At 39.4% G+C, this 18,164-nt stretch overlaps 2 protein-coding genes across 2 annotated transcripts; both read right to left on the bottom strand.

Moving 5' to 3' along the window:
* Window positions 1-1,197: 1,197 nt before the first annotated feature.
* LOC130990438 (uncharacterized) lies at window positions 1,198-1,617 on the bottom strand. Its single transcript, XM_057914670.1, has one exon. The coding sequence runs from the start codon at window positions 1,615-1,617 to the stop codon at window positions 1,198-1,200; it is 420 nt and encodes a 139-aa protein (XP_057770653.1).
* A 662-nt stretch (window positions 1,618-2,279) lies between these two features.
* Window positions 2,280-4,781, bottom strand: LOC130990436 (probable carotenoid cleavage dioxygenase 4, chloroplastic). Its single transcript, XM_057914669.1, has 2 exons — window positions 4,113-4,781; window positions 2,280-2,563 (listed from the first exon to the last, which is right to left on the bottom strand). The coding sequence occupies exons 1-2, from the start codon at window positions 4,702-4,704 to the stop codon at window positions 2,280-2,282; spliced, it is 876 nt and encodes a 291-aa protein (XP_057770652.1). The 5' UTR covers window positions 4,705-4,781.
* Window positions 4,782-18,164: the final 13,383 nt, after the last annotated feature.

The raw sequence follows: 18,164 nt of genomic DNA, 5'->3' as shown, positions 1-18,164 counted from the left end.
CAATAATTTTAATATCTTTATTAGTACAATTAGTTAATTTATAAAAATAAAAATAAAAAAATAAAAAAAAACACAACAAGAGAAAGAGAAAAAAAATCAAAATTTGAGGTGAAACCCATTTACTCACTCTCAACCATCTTCTTCCCCAAAGAGCTCAATCATTTGTGTGCATGTGTTACGCTAGTAGTGGTAGAGTGATCAATGTCTAAGGGTGGCTGCAATCATAAACTACATTTTCAATTTTTAAAGTACCACATCACCTTTAGAAATCCACCTACTTTTTCTCTTTCATCTCCTCCAGCAATAAACCAGTTTCTTACTTTTTAAGGGTCTCACAATAATACATACTCTATTTTTATATATCTATATATACATTAATTCTAGTTCAATTATAATTTGTACATTATTTAAATATTTTAATTATATATTTTAATTAAATTTTATATTTAAATTATCTAATATAATAAAATAACTTTATAATTCCATAAAAAAAATTAAAATTATATTAATAAAATTCGAATTACATTACTAAAATTAAAATTACATTGCAAAATTAAAAATTACATTAATTGAAAGTACATAAACATAATTATTCAAACTAATCATACTTAATTGTAAGCATCATTCGCATCAAATTGTGCCCAAATATGTTTGCGTCAAATCATATTGAAGTTGGAGATGAGCTTGTTTATTTGTTAAATCGTTGTGATTTTTAAGATAATTTTCAAAAGCTTCCCAATTATTAGTACTCATTGGTATTGATTGTTGAGGAGTTGCATCTTCTTCAGACCACTTGACCGCTTATTCGCCCTCATCCTCAATTATCATGTTGTGCAAAATAATACATGTGAGCATTATATTGCGGAGATCTTCCTTGAAATAAGATCGTGCGGGACTTCGAACTACTGCCCAACGAGCTTGGAGCACTCCAAACGCGCGTTCGATGTCTTTTCTTGTTGCCTCTTGTCTCTGCGCAAATTTTTGTCTCATCGGATCTCCTGGTACTGGATAACTCTTGACAAATGAAGCCCATATTGGATAGATTCCATTTGTCAGATAGTATCATTTGTTATACGTTCGACCATTCACCGTGAATTGAACTGTTGACGTATTTTCCTAAATGAATGGATTAAATAATGGAGACCCATAAAGAACATTGATATCGTTGTTTGCTCCGGCAACACCAAAGAAAGCATGTCATATCCACAAATCTGTTGATGCCACCGCTTCAAGAACTATTGTAGGAACACAGTGATCGTCGCGTGTATAGTACCCTTTGTAAGCAACTGGACAATTTATCCATTCCCAATGCATACAACCGTGGCTCCCCAACATGCCCGGAAAGCCATGTCTTTCTTCATGCATTTGTAACAAGCATTGGGTATCTACTGCATTTGGAGTCCTCAAATAACGATCACCATAAACGGCAATCACGTTCCTGCAAAATTCATGTAGACATTCTAACGCAGTACTCTCACCCATCCGCATGTAATCATCGAGTGAGTCACTGGGAGATGCATATGCCAATTGTCGGATAGTTGCATCTTGCCTCAACGTGAAGTAGGGGGAGAAGTTGCTCAACGCATCAACGATCTTCACAAATAACTCTCTTCGCATTCAGAATCGACGACGGAAAAGATCTCCATCATAGATGGGTTCGTCACAGAAATAATCACGAACGAGATGATCATGGTCGTTTTCACGCTCTCGATCCCTATATTTTCTAGAACCGCTTCTCATTCGTGAAGTTTGAGTTGTTGCTTCGTCTACATCAAACATAGCAATCATTTCTTGCATAATCGGATTGGTTGCTGAATTTCGAAGGTATTGCTTCCTCATTTCATCAATTTCATGTGGATTAGGAGTATCTGATATTTTTTCTATCGTGTTTGGGAGTGAGTAGAGTTGAATGAGATTAAAGAAAGTTTGAGATTGTTGTGATTAAGTGAAGAATTAATCACTTATATATATAGCCAAAATATTTAAGACCGTTGAATGGTAGGTGTTGTGGTAGTTGTAAGAATAGGCGGTAGTTGTAGGAATAGATGGTTGTTGTGATTAAGTTTGACTGTTGAATGGTAGTTGATTGTAGTTGTTGGATTATAACTTTGACTGTTGAATGGTAGTTGATTGATACAAAAGCCACATAATTCAAATTTCACATAATTAATATTACAAATACATTATCTTCAAACTACAGAAATAGACATAACACACTTGCAAGTACAGAAATAACTAAAGTACACTTACAATAACTAAAGCACACTTACATAAACGTATTACTTCCACCCGTATTTAGCATTGATTTCAGCTACAAGCTTGAAATGGTTGTAGAGTTCATCCTCCGACATGCCACTAGTATCCTGTCTACAAAACTCAATATGTTGAAGCTTGAGTTGTACCTCTTGCACGCTCATTTGTTTAGTCATAGCCTCTTGGAGATGCTTCCACTTATCTTCGTTGACTGTAGATGTCATTTTAGCTTTTTGTTTCGCTTGTCGTTTGGCTCTCTTTTGCCCCATTGGTCGCATTCGAGGTGCTGCATCAGAAGATGATGGACTATCTGTTTCAGAGTTTTTGGCTTTTTTATGAGGATTCTGTGGCATTTGTTGAGGAGTTCATTTCTCACAAGTTTGGATCATCGTCCATACGTGCAAGAACTTGAACTCCTTATTTTTTTGGATCATCATTTCTCCATACTCTTTTTGCCGCCTCCAGCACATCATCATCTCCTTGTCCGCTTGCTCGATTGCTCCAAAAATTATTATATATACCTGCCCACTTGCTAAGATTTGGATTCATTCTATAGTAATGATTTTTCAGCCATGATAAACTTCGCGCAGCAGTGCCCTCTGGTTTCTACTCGTTGTAGTAAGCAGTAATTTTCTCCCAAAAATCCTTTCTTTTATGTTGATTGCCAATAATGAAATCGGTGTTGGTGTTGTACCAAGCTTTAACAAGAAAGATGTCTTCATCAGGACTTCAAGCCGTCTTTGTCTCATTGGTTTTTGCAGTGGATTTTCCAACTTTCTCGACGTCATCATCAACAACAACTGGAATTTGTGAAGAATGCTGAGGAGACTGTGAGCTATTTTCTTGAAATTGATTTGGTGGAGGCATGAAATAGGTAGAAGGAAAGTTGGATGAAAGCTTGATCCAGTAGGAGAGTTGAATGTAAATTGTTGAAGAAAATTTGAACCACCAGGAGAGTTGAATGAAAATTGTTGAAGAAAATTTGAACCACCAGGAGAGTTGAATGAAAATTGTTGGGAAAAATTCGAAGATATTTGGTAGTTGTATGGAAATTGTTGTTGAGGGTAGGACATGATGGTATTGTGAACTTGGAAAATAGTAACCTTGAATATTTTGAGAGCTTGGATTACTAGAATCGGAATTTTGGGAGTTAGAATTCGCCATTTTACTTGTGAAAATGAAGTGAACAAGAGAACAAAAAAAAAATGAAGTATTGGAGAGTTGTATGAAAATGAAATAATGAAATGAGTATATATAGAAATTTTTAAGAATTAAGTCGTTATAAAAAAAATTCCGTTACAAATGATAAAAAAAATAGCCGTTGATTGATAATGAAAATAGTCGTTCCATGCAGATATGCATTTGTGGTTACATGAATTGAAATAGGAATTATAAAGCAATCAAAAATAAATAAAAGAGCAGAATTAAAAAAATACAAGAAATTTCGGCTCCCAAGTCAAAAAAGCAAGAAATGGGGCTCATATGTGTCAGCCGCAAACTGGTTTCTAGTTCGCAACCAGTTTTTGAACTAAGATTTGGAAACTAGTTTTTGGTTTCTCCAATGCTAGTTGTAACACCCCGCCTATTTATATTAAGTTTAGAATTTTTTTTAAACTTAGATTAGGATGATTTACGCCGGAAAAAAATGAAAAATGATTTATATTTTAAAGAGCAAAGGTGCAGATTCCCCCCTGTAGTACACCCCCCTAGAGCTTTTAGCCCCCCAAAGTCGGTCAAACCGCGTTGACCTCCCCAAAGTCCCGGAAGAAGGATGCAATTAAGTCCGAATGCCTGACGGGCTTTTAACGCCGTCTTCAAAAAAAAATTATTTTTTTTTATTTTTTTCGCTGGGGCCCCACCTCTCAAAATCTCCAACGGCTCGATCACGATCTGCGTGTCGGGAAACACGGCGAATATCTTCGTCACCGCGAAATCGTGAATGAACGACGAACTCTTCAGGGAGAAAATTGGGACGGAGTTATGCTTCCTCCCGTCGGAATCGATTCGAAAAAGCTTTAAAAATGGAGGAGCGGCGAAGTATCGGAAGGCGAAGGTCTCGCCGGTGTCGGGATCGGATTTGGGGTGCGCCGTCATGATCTGGAAACCCTCGGCGCTGTCGAATTGGCGGCGGCCGACGGTGGCGACGTCGCCGTCTTCCGTTACCCTGATCTTGTACGGGACGTCGGTTTCGACGAGAGCGAAGAGTTTGCCGGCGATTAGGGCGAGGCTGGTGTTGGCGGTGCCGATGCCGTTGACGAAAGGGTCGAACTGGCCGGTGAGAATTCGAGCGGCGGTGAGGAACAAGGAGGCGGTGATTTCGCTGGTGAAAGCTCCGAACATGTTAGGGTAAACGGGGTAGCCGAGATCGCGCTCGGTGGTGTATTTGTTGGTTTGGACGAAGCGGCTGCAGAAGGTGGCTTGACCGGCGACGATTGTGACGGCGTGGATCATGCCGTCGCCGTCGACGAGGTGGTAGGGGCCGCGGGGGGTGAACTGGGGGTTTGGGCCGTTTTGGAGGTAGGCGCCGTCGAGGCCCAGCGAAAAAAATAAAAAAATAAATAATTTTTTTTTTGAAGACGGCGTTAAAAGCCCGTCAGGCATTCGGACTTAATTGCACCATTCTTCCGGGACTTTGGGGAGGTCAACGCGCTTTGACCGACTTTGGGGGGCTAAAAGCTCTAGGGGGGTGTACTACAGGGGGGAATCTGCACCTTTGCCCTATTTTAAATTCCAACAAAATTTATTTTCAGAAGCCTTTATAAAAATTTAGTCTTTTGAAATTTTGTGCATTGCATAAATTGAATTATATGAATATGTGATTAATTCTATATGCTAATATTATTTTAATACTACATGATTTAAATTAAAGTCTATGTCATTTGAATGTGTTGGGTTTTATTAAATCTTATTTGGGTCTTGTAGTCATGAATAATTTTGATAAATAACCCAAGCCCAAGAACCATTTTATTTAAATGAGCCCAATCCAACTCAAGCATTTTTACTTAATCTTAGCCCAATCCAACCCAATCTCTCTTGCTGCCAAGGTACAGCAGCTACTCTTGCTGCCAGGGTACAGACGCCGCAGCAACAAGTCACCCATACCTCTTTTCAACCTTCACCATGCTTGCTACTGCAGCATGTACCTTCAACTATTCATTCACCCATGCCTTCAACTGTTCACCTCCTTATCTTTAAATGAATCTTCTTCATTCACTAAAATGTTCATTCCAGCTGCAAGTTCATGTTATTGAGGAGTGTAGAAATGCGGACAGAGTAACGACGTAAATGTGGGAACCGAGGCAAGAGTTAGACTCTTTCTCCGTAAGACAAAATTGCCCCGCACAGTACACACGGTTCGATGGCAAATGTCCCCAAGATACAACGGTTTGAATGAGTACGAGACCTTGTACTAGGAACTCGGACTTCCGGCGAACTACAGAATACTCGGGACTTGAGTATGAACTAGAAGACAGAATGAACGAATTAATTATCTGAATTAATTGTTGGTGTCTTTAATCTCATTCTGCAGGGCTGTATTTATAGGAGTAGGAAGGGTGCGATGAAGAGGTGTCTGCAGAGGGGTGTCTGTTCGAACCAAGCAGTGGTCCGAACCATCACACTGGTTCGGTCAAGGGGTGCGAGCCAACCACCCCACCTCCTGATCCATCCGCTGCCACGTCAGCAACCCCATCCACCCAGATTCCTTATCCGCCACGCGGTGCCACGTCACCGAGCCACATGGTCCACGTCGCACGAGCCACCGTTTCAGTTGTCAAAACTAAAGGCTCCTCAAAGTGCGCCTACAAAGCGCCCATTGCGACAAGTGCGACGTGCACGTGCTCGGCCTCGGACTCGGACTCGGACTCGGAAGGTGCTTCGCACCTTCCTCGTAGGAATTTGAGTTTTAGCCTTAAAAGGCTAAGTCAAAACCCACTTGGGTGCACCATATGGTCCACCATAGAGGAGCACACTTGATTGTTCCTTTATGGTGGAGAGCACTTTATAAATAGCTTTCAACTTCTTTATTTTTCCAATGTGGGATGACACTCCACATTTCCATCTTCAATGGCTATCTTTGGGCATTAATTACTCATTCAATTCTTAATAGATTTGAACAAGTAAATATACCAAATTAATCTACTCAAAATGTAGATTCCAAATATACCATTTAATTCCATTAATTACAAAGTAATTATGGACTAATAAAGTCATTTATTCCAACAATCCCCCACATGAATGATGATTAATGCAAATGCAAAAAACTAAGTCCCGACGATCCATTATTGCATTAGGATAGGTAGTTGTTAGCTTTGAACCTTCCTTAGTGTAATGCCATCGGATTTACTCGTTGCTCGGTGAACATGATGTCTTGAACCGGTCAACTTTTGTGTAAACCTAGTCAACAACATACACACAATAATAGATCTAATATCTTTCGTTCTCACGTTGTGTCCATTTCGGCCTTGGACCATTTCTTGGATTCACAAGTGTTTATTGATAATTTGAAGCGGCCCCACTTCTTCACTTGTATAGGTGATCTCCTATAAAGAGTATCCTGCCATACTCCACCTAATAAGGCTATAGGAATCATTAAAAACTTTTGATGGCTTACCCTTTACCACAAGCTGCAGGCTTTTGCACTTGAGCAGCTATGAGAATGGATTTTGAAAGTTTCAAGTGCTCAACTTGAATTTCCATAATTTAGTTGTCTCATTGAACCATGTTCTTGGGATCTCCAGTCATCATGGTTGAGTTACCACTATGAAAGTTCTTAACGTGTGGATTTTAATCCCATTCCCCTTACTGCGTTATACAATTGATCACGATTAATACCTTTAGTAAACGGATCCGCAATATTGTCTTTTGACTTTACATAGTCAATGCACATTATTCCTGTAGTGATCAATTGTCTAACGGTATTATGTCTTCGACGAATGTGTCGAGATTTACCGTTGTACAAACTATTCTTTGCTCTCCCTATGGCAGCCATGCTATCGCAATGTATCATAACAGGAGGCAAAGGTTTTTCCCAACATGGAATATCTTCTAAGAAGTTTCTTAACCATTCGGCTTCTTCACCGGCTTTGTCTAAAGCAATAAATTCCGATTCCATTGTAGATCGGGCTATACATGTTTGCTTAGAAGATTTCCAAGATATTGCTCCTCCACCAATGGTAAATACGAACCCACTTGTGGATTTAGAGTCTTTAGTGTCGGATATCCAATTGGCATCACAATATCCTTCCAAAACTGCGGGATATCTCGAATAGTGTATACTATGAGAGATTGTGTGCTTTAAGTATCTCAACACTCTTGTCAATGCGGTCCAATGATCCTTCCCGGGATTACTTGTAAACCGACTTAATTTACTAATCGAATATGCTATATCTGGCCTTGTACAATTTGACAAGTACATTAGGCTTCCAATAACTCTAGCATATTCTGATTGTGATACGGGTTCTCCTCGATTTTTGGCTAAGTGTATACTTAGGTCAACGGGCGTTTTAGCCGGAGGCAGATCAATAGCTTTGAATTTCTTAAGTACATTCTCAACATAGTGAGATTGTGATAAGACTATTCCCTCGGGTGTTCTAAGGATTTTAATTCCTAGAATCACGTCAGCTAATCCCATATCTTTCATGTCAAAGTTTCTCTTTAACATCTCCTTGGTTTCTATGATTATTCTATTGTTGATGCCCATAATTAGCATATCATCAACGTAGAGACAAACAATGACAAAATTGTCGGATGTTCCTTTAATGTATACACATTTATCACATTCATTGATTTTGAATCCGTTTGCCATCACTGCTTGGTCAAATTTCTCATGCCACTGTTTGGGTGCTTGTTTGAGTCCATACAAAGACTTTACAAGTTTACAAACTTTCTTTTCTTGACCGGGAATCACAAACCCTTCGGGTTGTTCCATATATATCTCATCTTCTAAATCTCCATTTAGAAATGCTGTTTTTACATCCATTTGGTGTATCTCAAGATTATATAATGCGGCTATAGCAAGTAGCATTCTAATGGATGTAATTCTAGTGACTGGAGAGTATGTATCAAAGTAATCATACCCTTCCTTTTGTTTGTATCCTTTAACTACCAAACGTGCTTTATACTTATCAATAGATCCATCGGCTTTATATTTCTTCTTAAGAATCCACTTGCAACCCAAAGGTTTATTTCCCGGAGGAAGATCAACAATAAGCCAAGTGTGATTGGATAAGATTGACTCGATTTCACTATTGATAGCTTCACGCCATAGATCGGCATCAGGACCAGACAATGCTTCCTTGATTGTCTTTGGTTCATCTTCTAAAGTATAAACTACGAAATCCGGACCAAAGGTTTTCGCAGTTTTTGTTCGCTTTCCGCGTCTTGGTTGCGGTGTTACTTCACGTGTTGGTCCGTTATCCTTAAGCGAAATTTCATCATAAGTTCTCTTTTTCGAACTTATGTCATTCTTCTCTTTCTTGGGGAATATTTTTTCAAAGAATATGGCATTTCTTGATTCTATAATCATTCCCTCATTCATATCGGGTACTTCCGATTTGTGTACCAAGAATCGGTACGCACTACTATTGTTTGCATATCCAATGAAGATGCAGTCAACAGTTTTTGGTCCTATTTTTATTTGTTTGGGTTTAGGTACTTCAACTTTTGCTAAGCACCCCCACACTTTTGTATATTTATAGGACGGCTTCCTTCCTTTCCATAATTCATATGGAGTTTTTTCTTGTTTCTTTTGGGGTAATTTGTTCAAAATTTTATTAGCCGAAAGAATAGCTTCCCCCCACATGTTATGTGATAGGCCTGAGCTTATCAACATAGCATTCATCATTTCTTTCAATGTTCTATTCTTTCGTTCTGCAACACCATTTGATTGTGGAGAATAAGGTGCAGTCGTTTGATGAATAATGCCATTTTCACGACAAAATTCCTCAAAAGGTGCAACGTACTCGCCACCTCGATCACTTCGAATCATTTTGATCTTGGTGTTAAGTTGATTCTCAACTTCATTCTTGTATGTTTTGAAAGCTTCGAATGCTTCGTCTTTGCTTCTCAAAAGATACACATAGCAAAATCTTGTGCAATCATCTATAAACGTTATAAAGTAATTCTTTCCACCTCTTGTTTGCACAAGTTTTAAATCACATAGATCGGTGTGAATCAATTCAAGAGGTTTCGTTGACCTTTCCACTGAATGAAAAGGAGATTTTGCCATTTTTGCTTCAACACAAATTTCACATTTTTGGTGTTGATTAAAAGACATCTTTGGTAATAAGTCTAAATTTACTAAACGACGTAGTGTGTTTAGATTTACATGTCCTAATCTATCATGCCATAAATTAGGAGACTCAACCAAGTAAGTAACTTTTGTCTTTATTTCATTATCACGTACAAGTACAGGGATAGCATTAAGCTTGAAAAGGCCATTATCTAGGTAGCCTTTTCCTATATAGTGACCATTCTTGGTCATTACAACTTTGCCTGCTTCAAATACTAGTCTAAATCCAGCGTTGCACAAAGCGGATCCTGAGATCAAGTTCTTGCGAATGTCGGGAACATGCAACACCTTCTGTAGGGTTATCTTGAGTTCCGGCGTCATCTTGAGCACAATGGTTCCAACTCCGATGATAGATGATGCGGTAGAATTGCCCATATACAGTTTTCTATCGCCGGAGAGAGCTTCATACGAGGAGAACATTGTCTTGTCGGCGCAGATATGCCTGGTAGCACCGGTGTCAATCCACCATCCTTTTGGACTGCCGACCATGTTGACTTCGTCTACGACGGCACACAAGTCAAGTTCGCCTAAGTCGAGGGGCACAGACTTTGTCTCCGTCACGTGAGCTTGATGGTGACCATTGTGCTTGTCTTTCTTCGGTTTGCGACAATCTTTCGCCATGTGGCCGGGTTTGCCGCAGTTGAAGCAATCTCCTTTGATCCTCTTCTGACCTTTTGAGTCTGGATGTTTGCCTTTGAACTTGCGTTTCTTCTTGTTGCTAGACTCGGCTAGATTTGCTTTTGCCTCCATGGAAGTTTTGTTCGTCTTGTTTTCGGAGATTCTATTGTCCTCTTCGATCCTCAAGCGAACGATCAAGTCTTCAAGTCCCATCTCCTTGCGTTTGTGCTTGAGATAGTTCTTGAAGTCCTTCCAATGTGGTGGTAATTTCTCTATCACCGCGGCCACCTGAAAAGATTCAGACAATTCCATACCTTCGGCAAGAATGTCGTGCAGGATGAGTTGAAATTCTTGCACTTGCTCCACAACGGTTTTGCTATCAACCATCTTGAAGTCTAGAAAACGACCGACTATAAATTTCTTTAAGCCGGCATCTTCTGCCTTGTACTTCGTCTCCAAGGAGTCCCATAGTTCCTTGGACGTCTTGGCGCTAGAGTAGACATTATAGAGAGTGTTGTCTAGCCCATTCAGAATATAGTTCCGACATAGAAAGTCACTATGATGCCATGCATCATATGCGATCCGCATTTGCGAATCAGTTTCGTCTTCCCCCACAGTTGGAGGAGATTCATTCACAAAACGAGCCATATTCAAGGTAGTAAGATAAAACAGCATCTTAGACTGCCAACGTTTAAATTCAGAACCTGCGAATTTTTCCGGCTTTTCGGCAGCAGCAGGTGCTGGAGCATGTGGTACGTTGGTCGGAACTGGTGGAGCATTGTTGTTGGGCGGTGGAACATTGTTGTTTGGTGGTGTCGTCATCTTCTACACGAATTTTGTCTTACGATTGTTATTGATGAGTGTAGAAATGCGGACAGAGTAACGACGTAAATGTGGGAACCGAGGCAAGAGTTAGACTCTTTCTCCGTAAGACAAAATTGCCCCGCACAGTACACACGGTTCGATGGCAAATGTCCCCAAGATACAACGGTTTGAATGAGTACGAGACCTTGTACTAGGAACTCGGACTTCCGGCGAACTACAGAATACTCGGGACTTGAGTATGAACTAGAAGACAGAATGAACGAATTAATTATCTGAATTAATTGTTGATGTCTTTAATCTCATTCTGCAGGGCTGTATTTATAGGAGTAGGAAGGGTGCGATGAAGAGGTGTCTGCAGAGGGGTGTCTGTTCGAACCAAGCAGTGGTCCGAACCATCACACTGGTTCGGTCAAGGGGTGCGAGCTAACCACCCCACCTCCTGATCCATCCGCTGCCACGTCAGCAACCCCATCCACCCAGATTCCTTATCCGCCACGCGGTGCCACGTCGCACGAGCCACCGTTTCAGTTGTCAAAACTAAAGGCTCCTCGGTGTCTGTTCGAACCAAGCAGTGATCCGAACCATCACACTGGTTCGGTCAAGGGGTGAGAGCCAACCACCCCACCTCCTGATCCATCCGCTGCCACGTCAGCAACCCCATCCACCCAGATTCCTTATCCGCCACGCGGTGCCACGTCGCACGAGCCACCGTTTCAGTTGTCAAAACTAAAGGCTCCTCAAAGCTCCTCGCGACGATTCTAAGTGCGCCTACAAAGCGCCCATTGCGACAAGTGCGACGTGCACGTGCTCGGCCTCGGACTCGGAAGGTGCTTCGCACCTTCCTCGTAGGAATTTGAGTTTTAGCCTTAAAAGGCTAAGTCAAAACCCACTTGGGTGCACCATATGGTCCACCATAGAGGAGCACACTTGATTGTTCCTTTATGGTGGAGAGCACTTTATAAATAGCTTTCAACTTCTTTATTTTTCCAATGTGGGATGACACTCCACATTTCCATCTTCAATGGCTATCTTTGGGCATTAATTACTCATTCAATTCTTAATAGATTTGAACAAGTAAATATACCAAATTAATCTACTCAAAATGTAGATTCCAAATATACCATTTAATTCCATTAATTACAAAGTAATTATGGACTAATAAAGCCATTTATTCCAACAGTTCATACGGTAAAGCTCTCTCCCTCATTTCAATTTTTCCTTCTTTCCATCAATTATGTAATCTCAAACCTTTCCTCTGCATACCTTTATCCGCAGAACCAGCAAATAGCAGAACAAATTCAAAAAGGTTTCACCTTTCAATCCCTCTACTTATTCATTCATGCTCAACATCATAGTACGAATAAAACCAACTGTAAATAAAACAAAGAGATACTGAATATTGTTTTTACATTTGGTAACATAGATGAAAAGATTAAATGAAACATAAGTGAAGAATTTATATGAACTGGACTTGTGTGTTGCTGTGTTGGCTTGATGTTGGGTGTTTTACTGTTGTGAAGAATCGATTTAACCAAAAATGGAGTCTTGATCTCGCTTTTGAGCCGAGAGTGTGTGTTCTGTTGGGCTGGGTCGGAGCTCGGCGACGACGGCGGCGGCCTGGCAGCTGCTGTCCGTCGAAGCTAGAGAGGAAGAGGGAGAGAGATGGGGCGGAGGCGGTGACTCGACGCTGCTGTTGTTCGGCGGCCGGAGTGAGTGGAGAAGAGAGTGAGACAGAGACATGGTGAGGGAGGAAGGCGGCGATTTCAGATCTGGGGTTGGAGGCGGTGGTGGCCGGCTCTTCGCTGCTGCTGCCGCCGACTGCCGGAGTCGAAAAAAGGGAGGGGGCGACGGCTTCTAGTTCGTGTGGGTGTGTGAGCTGTCGTGAGAGAGGGAGACAGAAGGAGAGGAAGGTCAGGGGCGGCGGCGGCAGCGGCCGGAGGCCGGCTGCTGTCGTCCGCCGGAAGAGGGAAAGGGGGGAGCTGGGCGGCTGTGTGGTGTGAGTGCGTGCGTGTGTTTCTGAATTTGTGTGTGTGTGTGTGTGCGTGACTTAGGTGTAGAAGAAGGGTGAAAATTTGGGTATGAGAGTGGGCCTTTGGGCCGAATTTTATTTTTGAAAATTTAGGTTGGGTAATTTGTTAAATGGTGGACTGCTATTTACATTTTGGGCTGCGAATTTTTGAAATAATATGGGCTTTCATTTAATTGTTGGACTTGTTTAATTGTTTTATTAATTTGACTCTTTATTTTGAGTTTAATTAATTATTTTTGAAAAAAGTTTGCATAATAGTATTCTCTTATTATGTGCATATGTTAAATATATTTATTTAATTATGTGAGTTAAAGCATGAATTAATTTTGCATCAAACATTTTACATAGAATCATTTATGATTAAATTGGTTTTATTATTAAGAAATCGAGCAAGGATATTGTTGGTGTCCTTGACTCAAGAATTTAGTTTTCAAATATTTATTAAATTTTGAAAACCCGGCTAAGTGAATCATAGGATGATAAGCACTACACCATGACTTAAGATTAGATTCAGGAGACCTATTAAGATTATAGATTTCTTGTAGGCTTTGTGGATCGTGAGGACTAGCACTGCTTTTCCGATTCAGAGTTAAGATTAAACGACAGGCATTGCCTAATCAGGTGGGCTTATTTTCCAAATGTATGGTTTAGCTATTAAGCTTAAATGTTTCAATGAAATGAAAATTGTTTATCCGATAAAATATTTTGTGCACTCTGCTCTGTTTAAGGCTCGCATAAGTTAATCGATCGAGGTTCTCTCTTGACCTAACACGTTATTTGAGAATTGTGTACACCTATTAGCTGACTCGGTGGGTTGATCTCCATTCGGGCACTAATCATGTATGAGGCGTTATAAGGGTGCTCGACGGGATGTGTTCCGGAGCATTGGGTCCCAAATCGGAACTTGGCTGGGTTACGCCCTCAGTTCAAGTAAGCGGGAGTAATGGATCCATCGGTGCCTTGTTTGCATGCAAAGTTTCGTTTGAATCTCTGACTGAGATCCCTCTGATTGAGGTCGGTAGATTATTGTAAAAATAGCCTATAGGTGTATTCCCCCTCCCATACACCTATTCGAGACCCCCCGGACCTAACAGGATTTTATGCCTTTGGAGGCACCCTAATGTCACAGGTCTTGAGCTCGAGTCTACCGTAGCGCGATCTCCAAATTTTTTTATTTAATTATTAATTTATCAAAAAAAGATGATTAGGGGTACATATTTCCAACTATATTTGAGGTGCAGATATCCGGCAAGCTTCTTTCTATTTTGCCTTCACTCTCCTTTCAATATTCATTTCTTTTAAATTATTATCTTGAGAGCTTTTGAAAGGGAAGTTGTTATCTTCGCCAACAATTCACAAATTTGTTTTGCAGACTTCACATCAACGAACAAATCGAAGAGAGTTTTCATCATGTCATTAAGTAGGCGACTTTTGTGTCACAGCCCGCCCTAACTAAGGATAGTTAAGCCGAGTGATCTACGACTAGGGATGGGGTTAAAGAAGAAGGGGAAGAAAAGGGGCGTCATTTATAGCCGTAACACTTACTCATCTTAAAAAAAACTCGTCATTTTTATTCATGAATACTCAATTGAAAATAGTCTATGAAAGACAGCATAAAACTTAATTAATATCATTAATCAAGTTATACATCATATGAAACCATTCTCTTAAGACTCAAAGTATGACATAACATACTATAACATCAACAACATCTTGCAGCGGAAAGTAGCTAGACATATGTATGAAGACATATTCTAGACAGGTTAACTATTTATTAACAACCCTGGAGACTCCGCTCATTGCAGCACCATCATCACATCAGCTCAACCTGCACATTTAGAAAACATATGCAGGGCTGAGTACAAAAGCACTCAGTGGGCACGTATGCCTAGGTATAAAAATACATGCTTCAAAACTGTAAATTGTCATGCCATCATAAACAGTACAGCAAGGGAGTTTTTCGCTAAAAGGCCCAAGCTTACTAAGTTCATTTGTGATTCTTAAAGTTCGTCTGCAGACTAAGTTCTCTTGTAATCTATCATATCTGGAACTGTGTGCCGGAGAGGTGGCCACCTCTCACGGTCACTTGACCGGCCAACCCGCTAGATGACTCACGGTCACTGGTGTACACTAGTCCTGGCAGGATAGCTATCAACTGCTCAGGACCCGAATTCGATTGCATCATTGGCAAAGCCAAAGCAGATAGATATCATACTAAAATTGAAACATTTTATGGCAAGACAATACTTGAAATAACTTTAACTCAAAGATTTTGTCATGAAATAACTTGCTTGAATGTATCATTTAAACTCATTTGATATATATGAAACTGAAATTAACAGTTAGATCATCTCATGCATTCATTCGTATAAGAGGCCTACGATACGTAGGGGATCTCTATATACGTATAGTAAAAGTAATGCCCACCTGATTGCAGTGTTTTGCTACTTAAGACAATGATTCTCTTTCCTTAGCGCGATAGGTTACTCAGGCGCTTTTGTTTATTTGAACCTTTAATAACACGAAAACATGTGTTCGAGTGAATAATAGAAAAGATAACAACAAATGCAGTGAATCACTATTCACTCATTTCTCTAACTACCCATATTTCCTTAAACGACTATATCTAACTCATATACAATCGTTCTTCCTTTATCAAAATACTTCATGTACCTTTGAGGATGTAGGAAATTCCATTTTATATTATTCTTTTATTTATCTATTATAAATAAAGAATAATTCTATAAACATAAAACGTTTTCCTTTTCCCCATTTAATAATGTCAATCACCAATATATATATATATATATATATATACACATCAATAGCTCATTTATAAACTAAAAGTGATATTTTATCAACAATAAAACTTTAAAATTCTTAATAGGAATTATTTTGAATCATTTCCATCTCAACAAAACTGTATAGATTCAACTTCAACTAATAAACTGCTTTTACTCCGAACTCGTATGGAGTCGAATTTTATATCAATAGAAACCTCTTTGAGTCTAGTTTAATTGAAAAAAAAGTATGTTGAAAAACTCCAAGTAGTTTAAGAGATATAGCGATTTTCCCATCGCCTACCAGATTCGGCAGTTTCTGCCAACTGAAAGTCCAGATCTTTGAAAAATAGCAAACGTTTCCGGAATGACCTCAAATTTTATATGCAGATAGATAACGCATATAAATTTATACCATAAAAATTTGAGAGCTAAATATCAACATATGGTTACTGAAATAGTTAACTTAATCATCTGCCTTACGACAGTTTCAACAGATACGGGCAGTAGACTTCTCAAATTTTAAAAGGGTAGTAAACGAAGTTCAAATAACATGAAACTTTGTACAAATATTCACCACACTCCCATCTATACCCCAGAAATTTCCCATAATATAATAGAAACGGGAATGCATCGAAATAAGGGCGTCAACTTACCCTTGTCCAAGTGAGCACTAATGGAAGTTGTTCGCCGGGGGTTTTTCTGGTCGTCGTTCCGCTATGGTGTTTAGCCGCGAAGGTCTACGACTTAGTCTTCCTCGTGCGAGGTAGATCAGGCTACACAACGGTGGTTTCTCGATCCTTTTTCATCGTAAGGATAGTGAGAAACGAAGGCCGTAAGTTGGCCGGTGGCTAAGTCGGGAATTCGACGTTGGCCTCCGAAGGATATTGTGGCCTTTGGTCGGGAAAATATAGAGAAGGTTTCGGCCTTTCGATTGTTGGGTTTGGTAGCCTGAAGATGGAGGAACGAGTACACGTTCTCGGTTCAGAGCCTAGTGACCGGTCGGCGAATAAACGGTCCGGCGAAGGGAGCTCACTTGAGCTCTTGCAATGAAGAAATTAAGGTTTTCACTACAATGCTTTTGCGGGAGTGATGAGTACTGAAATGATAATTGAAGTTTTTTTGATTTGAAGCTGAATCAATCGAGTGAATTTATAGATGAATTTATGCGACAATTGGGGTAATGATAATGGAATTTTTGGCGTAGGGAGTTGGAAGGGGAAGGTTGAGCATGCCATCTTTGAAAATTTTCAGCTGCAAATCTACACTTTTGAAAAAAAAGATTTGCTAGAAATCTGCAAATCTTTGAAGTCAGAAATCTTGAATTGGAGGGGAAGGTTGAGCATGCCATCTTTGAAAATTTTGTTTCTTTCGTGATCTTCTTTTCCTCATATCTTGGCTTTTTGGATTGCATGGAAGATATTGAGACCTTGAAAAACTTGTTGCAGTATGATGTTGCGTTGAAGGAGAAGGTGGAATAGTGTAGGAATTGATGTGTTGGATGAAAAATCGAGACATACGTGTAGTAGGATTTTGATTTTCCGTGATCTAGTTTCTCCTAGTTCTTATTCGTTTCTGTAATAATTTTCCAATTCCTGCTAATTAAATACTTGTCGTATTTATATAAATTAAATCCTCAATCTTGAGATTTAATACGTGAAAGTCGGAATTAATTCGCGACTTAATACCTTAACACATATAACGCGAAATAATAAAATTATTATGCATATGATCTCAAGTTATAATTCTAGCAATTTGATTTAAATAACACGATTTATAAAATCGGTTATAAATCTAAATTTTCTAATAATATTGATTAAATCAATAAACTGGTAAAACAAAGTCTCAAACGTATAGTTAAACCAATAAATTTAATTATTGGTTTCATTCATGACTGAATATTAAATCGCAGCTCTGTATCTCTTATACAGACTTTTGCTGAAATAATATTATCTGAACAAAATAATCACAATAAATAATTAAAAGAATTTTATAACTAATGCACATATTTAATCTAATATGTATTTAAAAGAGCGGGGCATTACATACTACCCCCCTTAAAATAAATTTCGTCCCGAAATTTGCATACCTGGTATTCTAGTTTGTGATACTAGTCATTCGTTTCATTCATCTCTTTTGTAGCCTTTTCCATCCTGTGATGGTTCCACTACATGACGAGAACAACATTATTGCCTCGTAACACTTGAACCTTGCAATCTAGTCACTAAACTGATTTATCTTCATAACTTAAGCCCTGAGCTTGGACTATCTCATCTTTTTTAATCACATACTTTCTTAACTGCGAGACGTAATATTCAGTGTATACATCCACAATCCTCCACTAACCATTAGTGCACTATTCCTGACT

The sequence above is a fragment of the Salvia miltiorrhiza genome, chromosome 6 (assembly GCF_028751815.1).
Source record: "Salvia miltiorrhiza cultivar Shanhuang (shh) chromosome 6, IMPLAD_Smil_shh, whole genome shotgun sequence".
In the NCBI taxonomy this organism is placed as follows: domain Eukaryota; kingdom Viridiplantae; phylum Streptophyta; class Magnoliopsida; order Lamiales; family Lamiaceae; genus Salvia; species Salvia miltiorrhiza.
This window is presented reverse-complemented; position numbering and strand designations above follow the sequence as displayed.

What these genes read in the sequence shown, in the direction of transcription:
- LOC130990438 (XM_057914670.1), bottom strand. Translation starts at nt 1,617, where the DNA reads ATGCGAAGAGAGTTATTTGTGAAGATCGTTGATGCGTTGAGCAACTTC.
- LOC130990436 (XM_057914669.1), bottom strand. Translation starts at nt 4,704, where the DNA reads ATGATCCACGCCGTCACAATCGTCGCCGGTCAAGCCACCTTCTGCAGC. An exon ending in GCCGTTGGAGATTTTGAGAG is followed by an intron (nt 2,564 to 4,112) that starts GTGGGGCCCCAG and finishes ACTCTGAAACAG; the next exon opens with ATAGTCCATCATCTTCTGAT.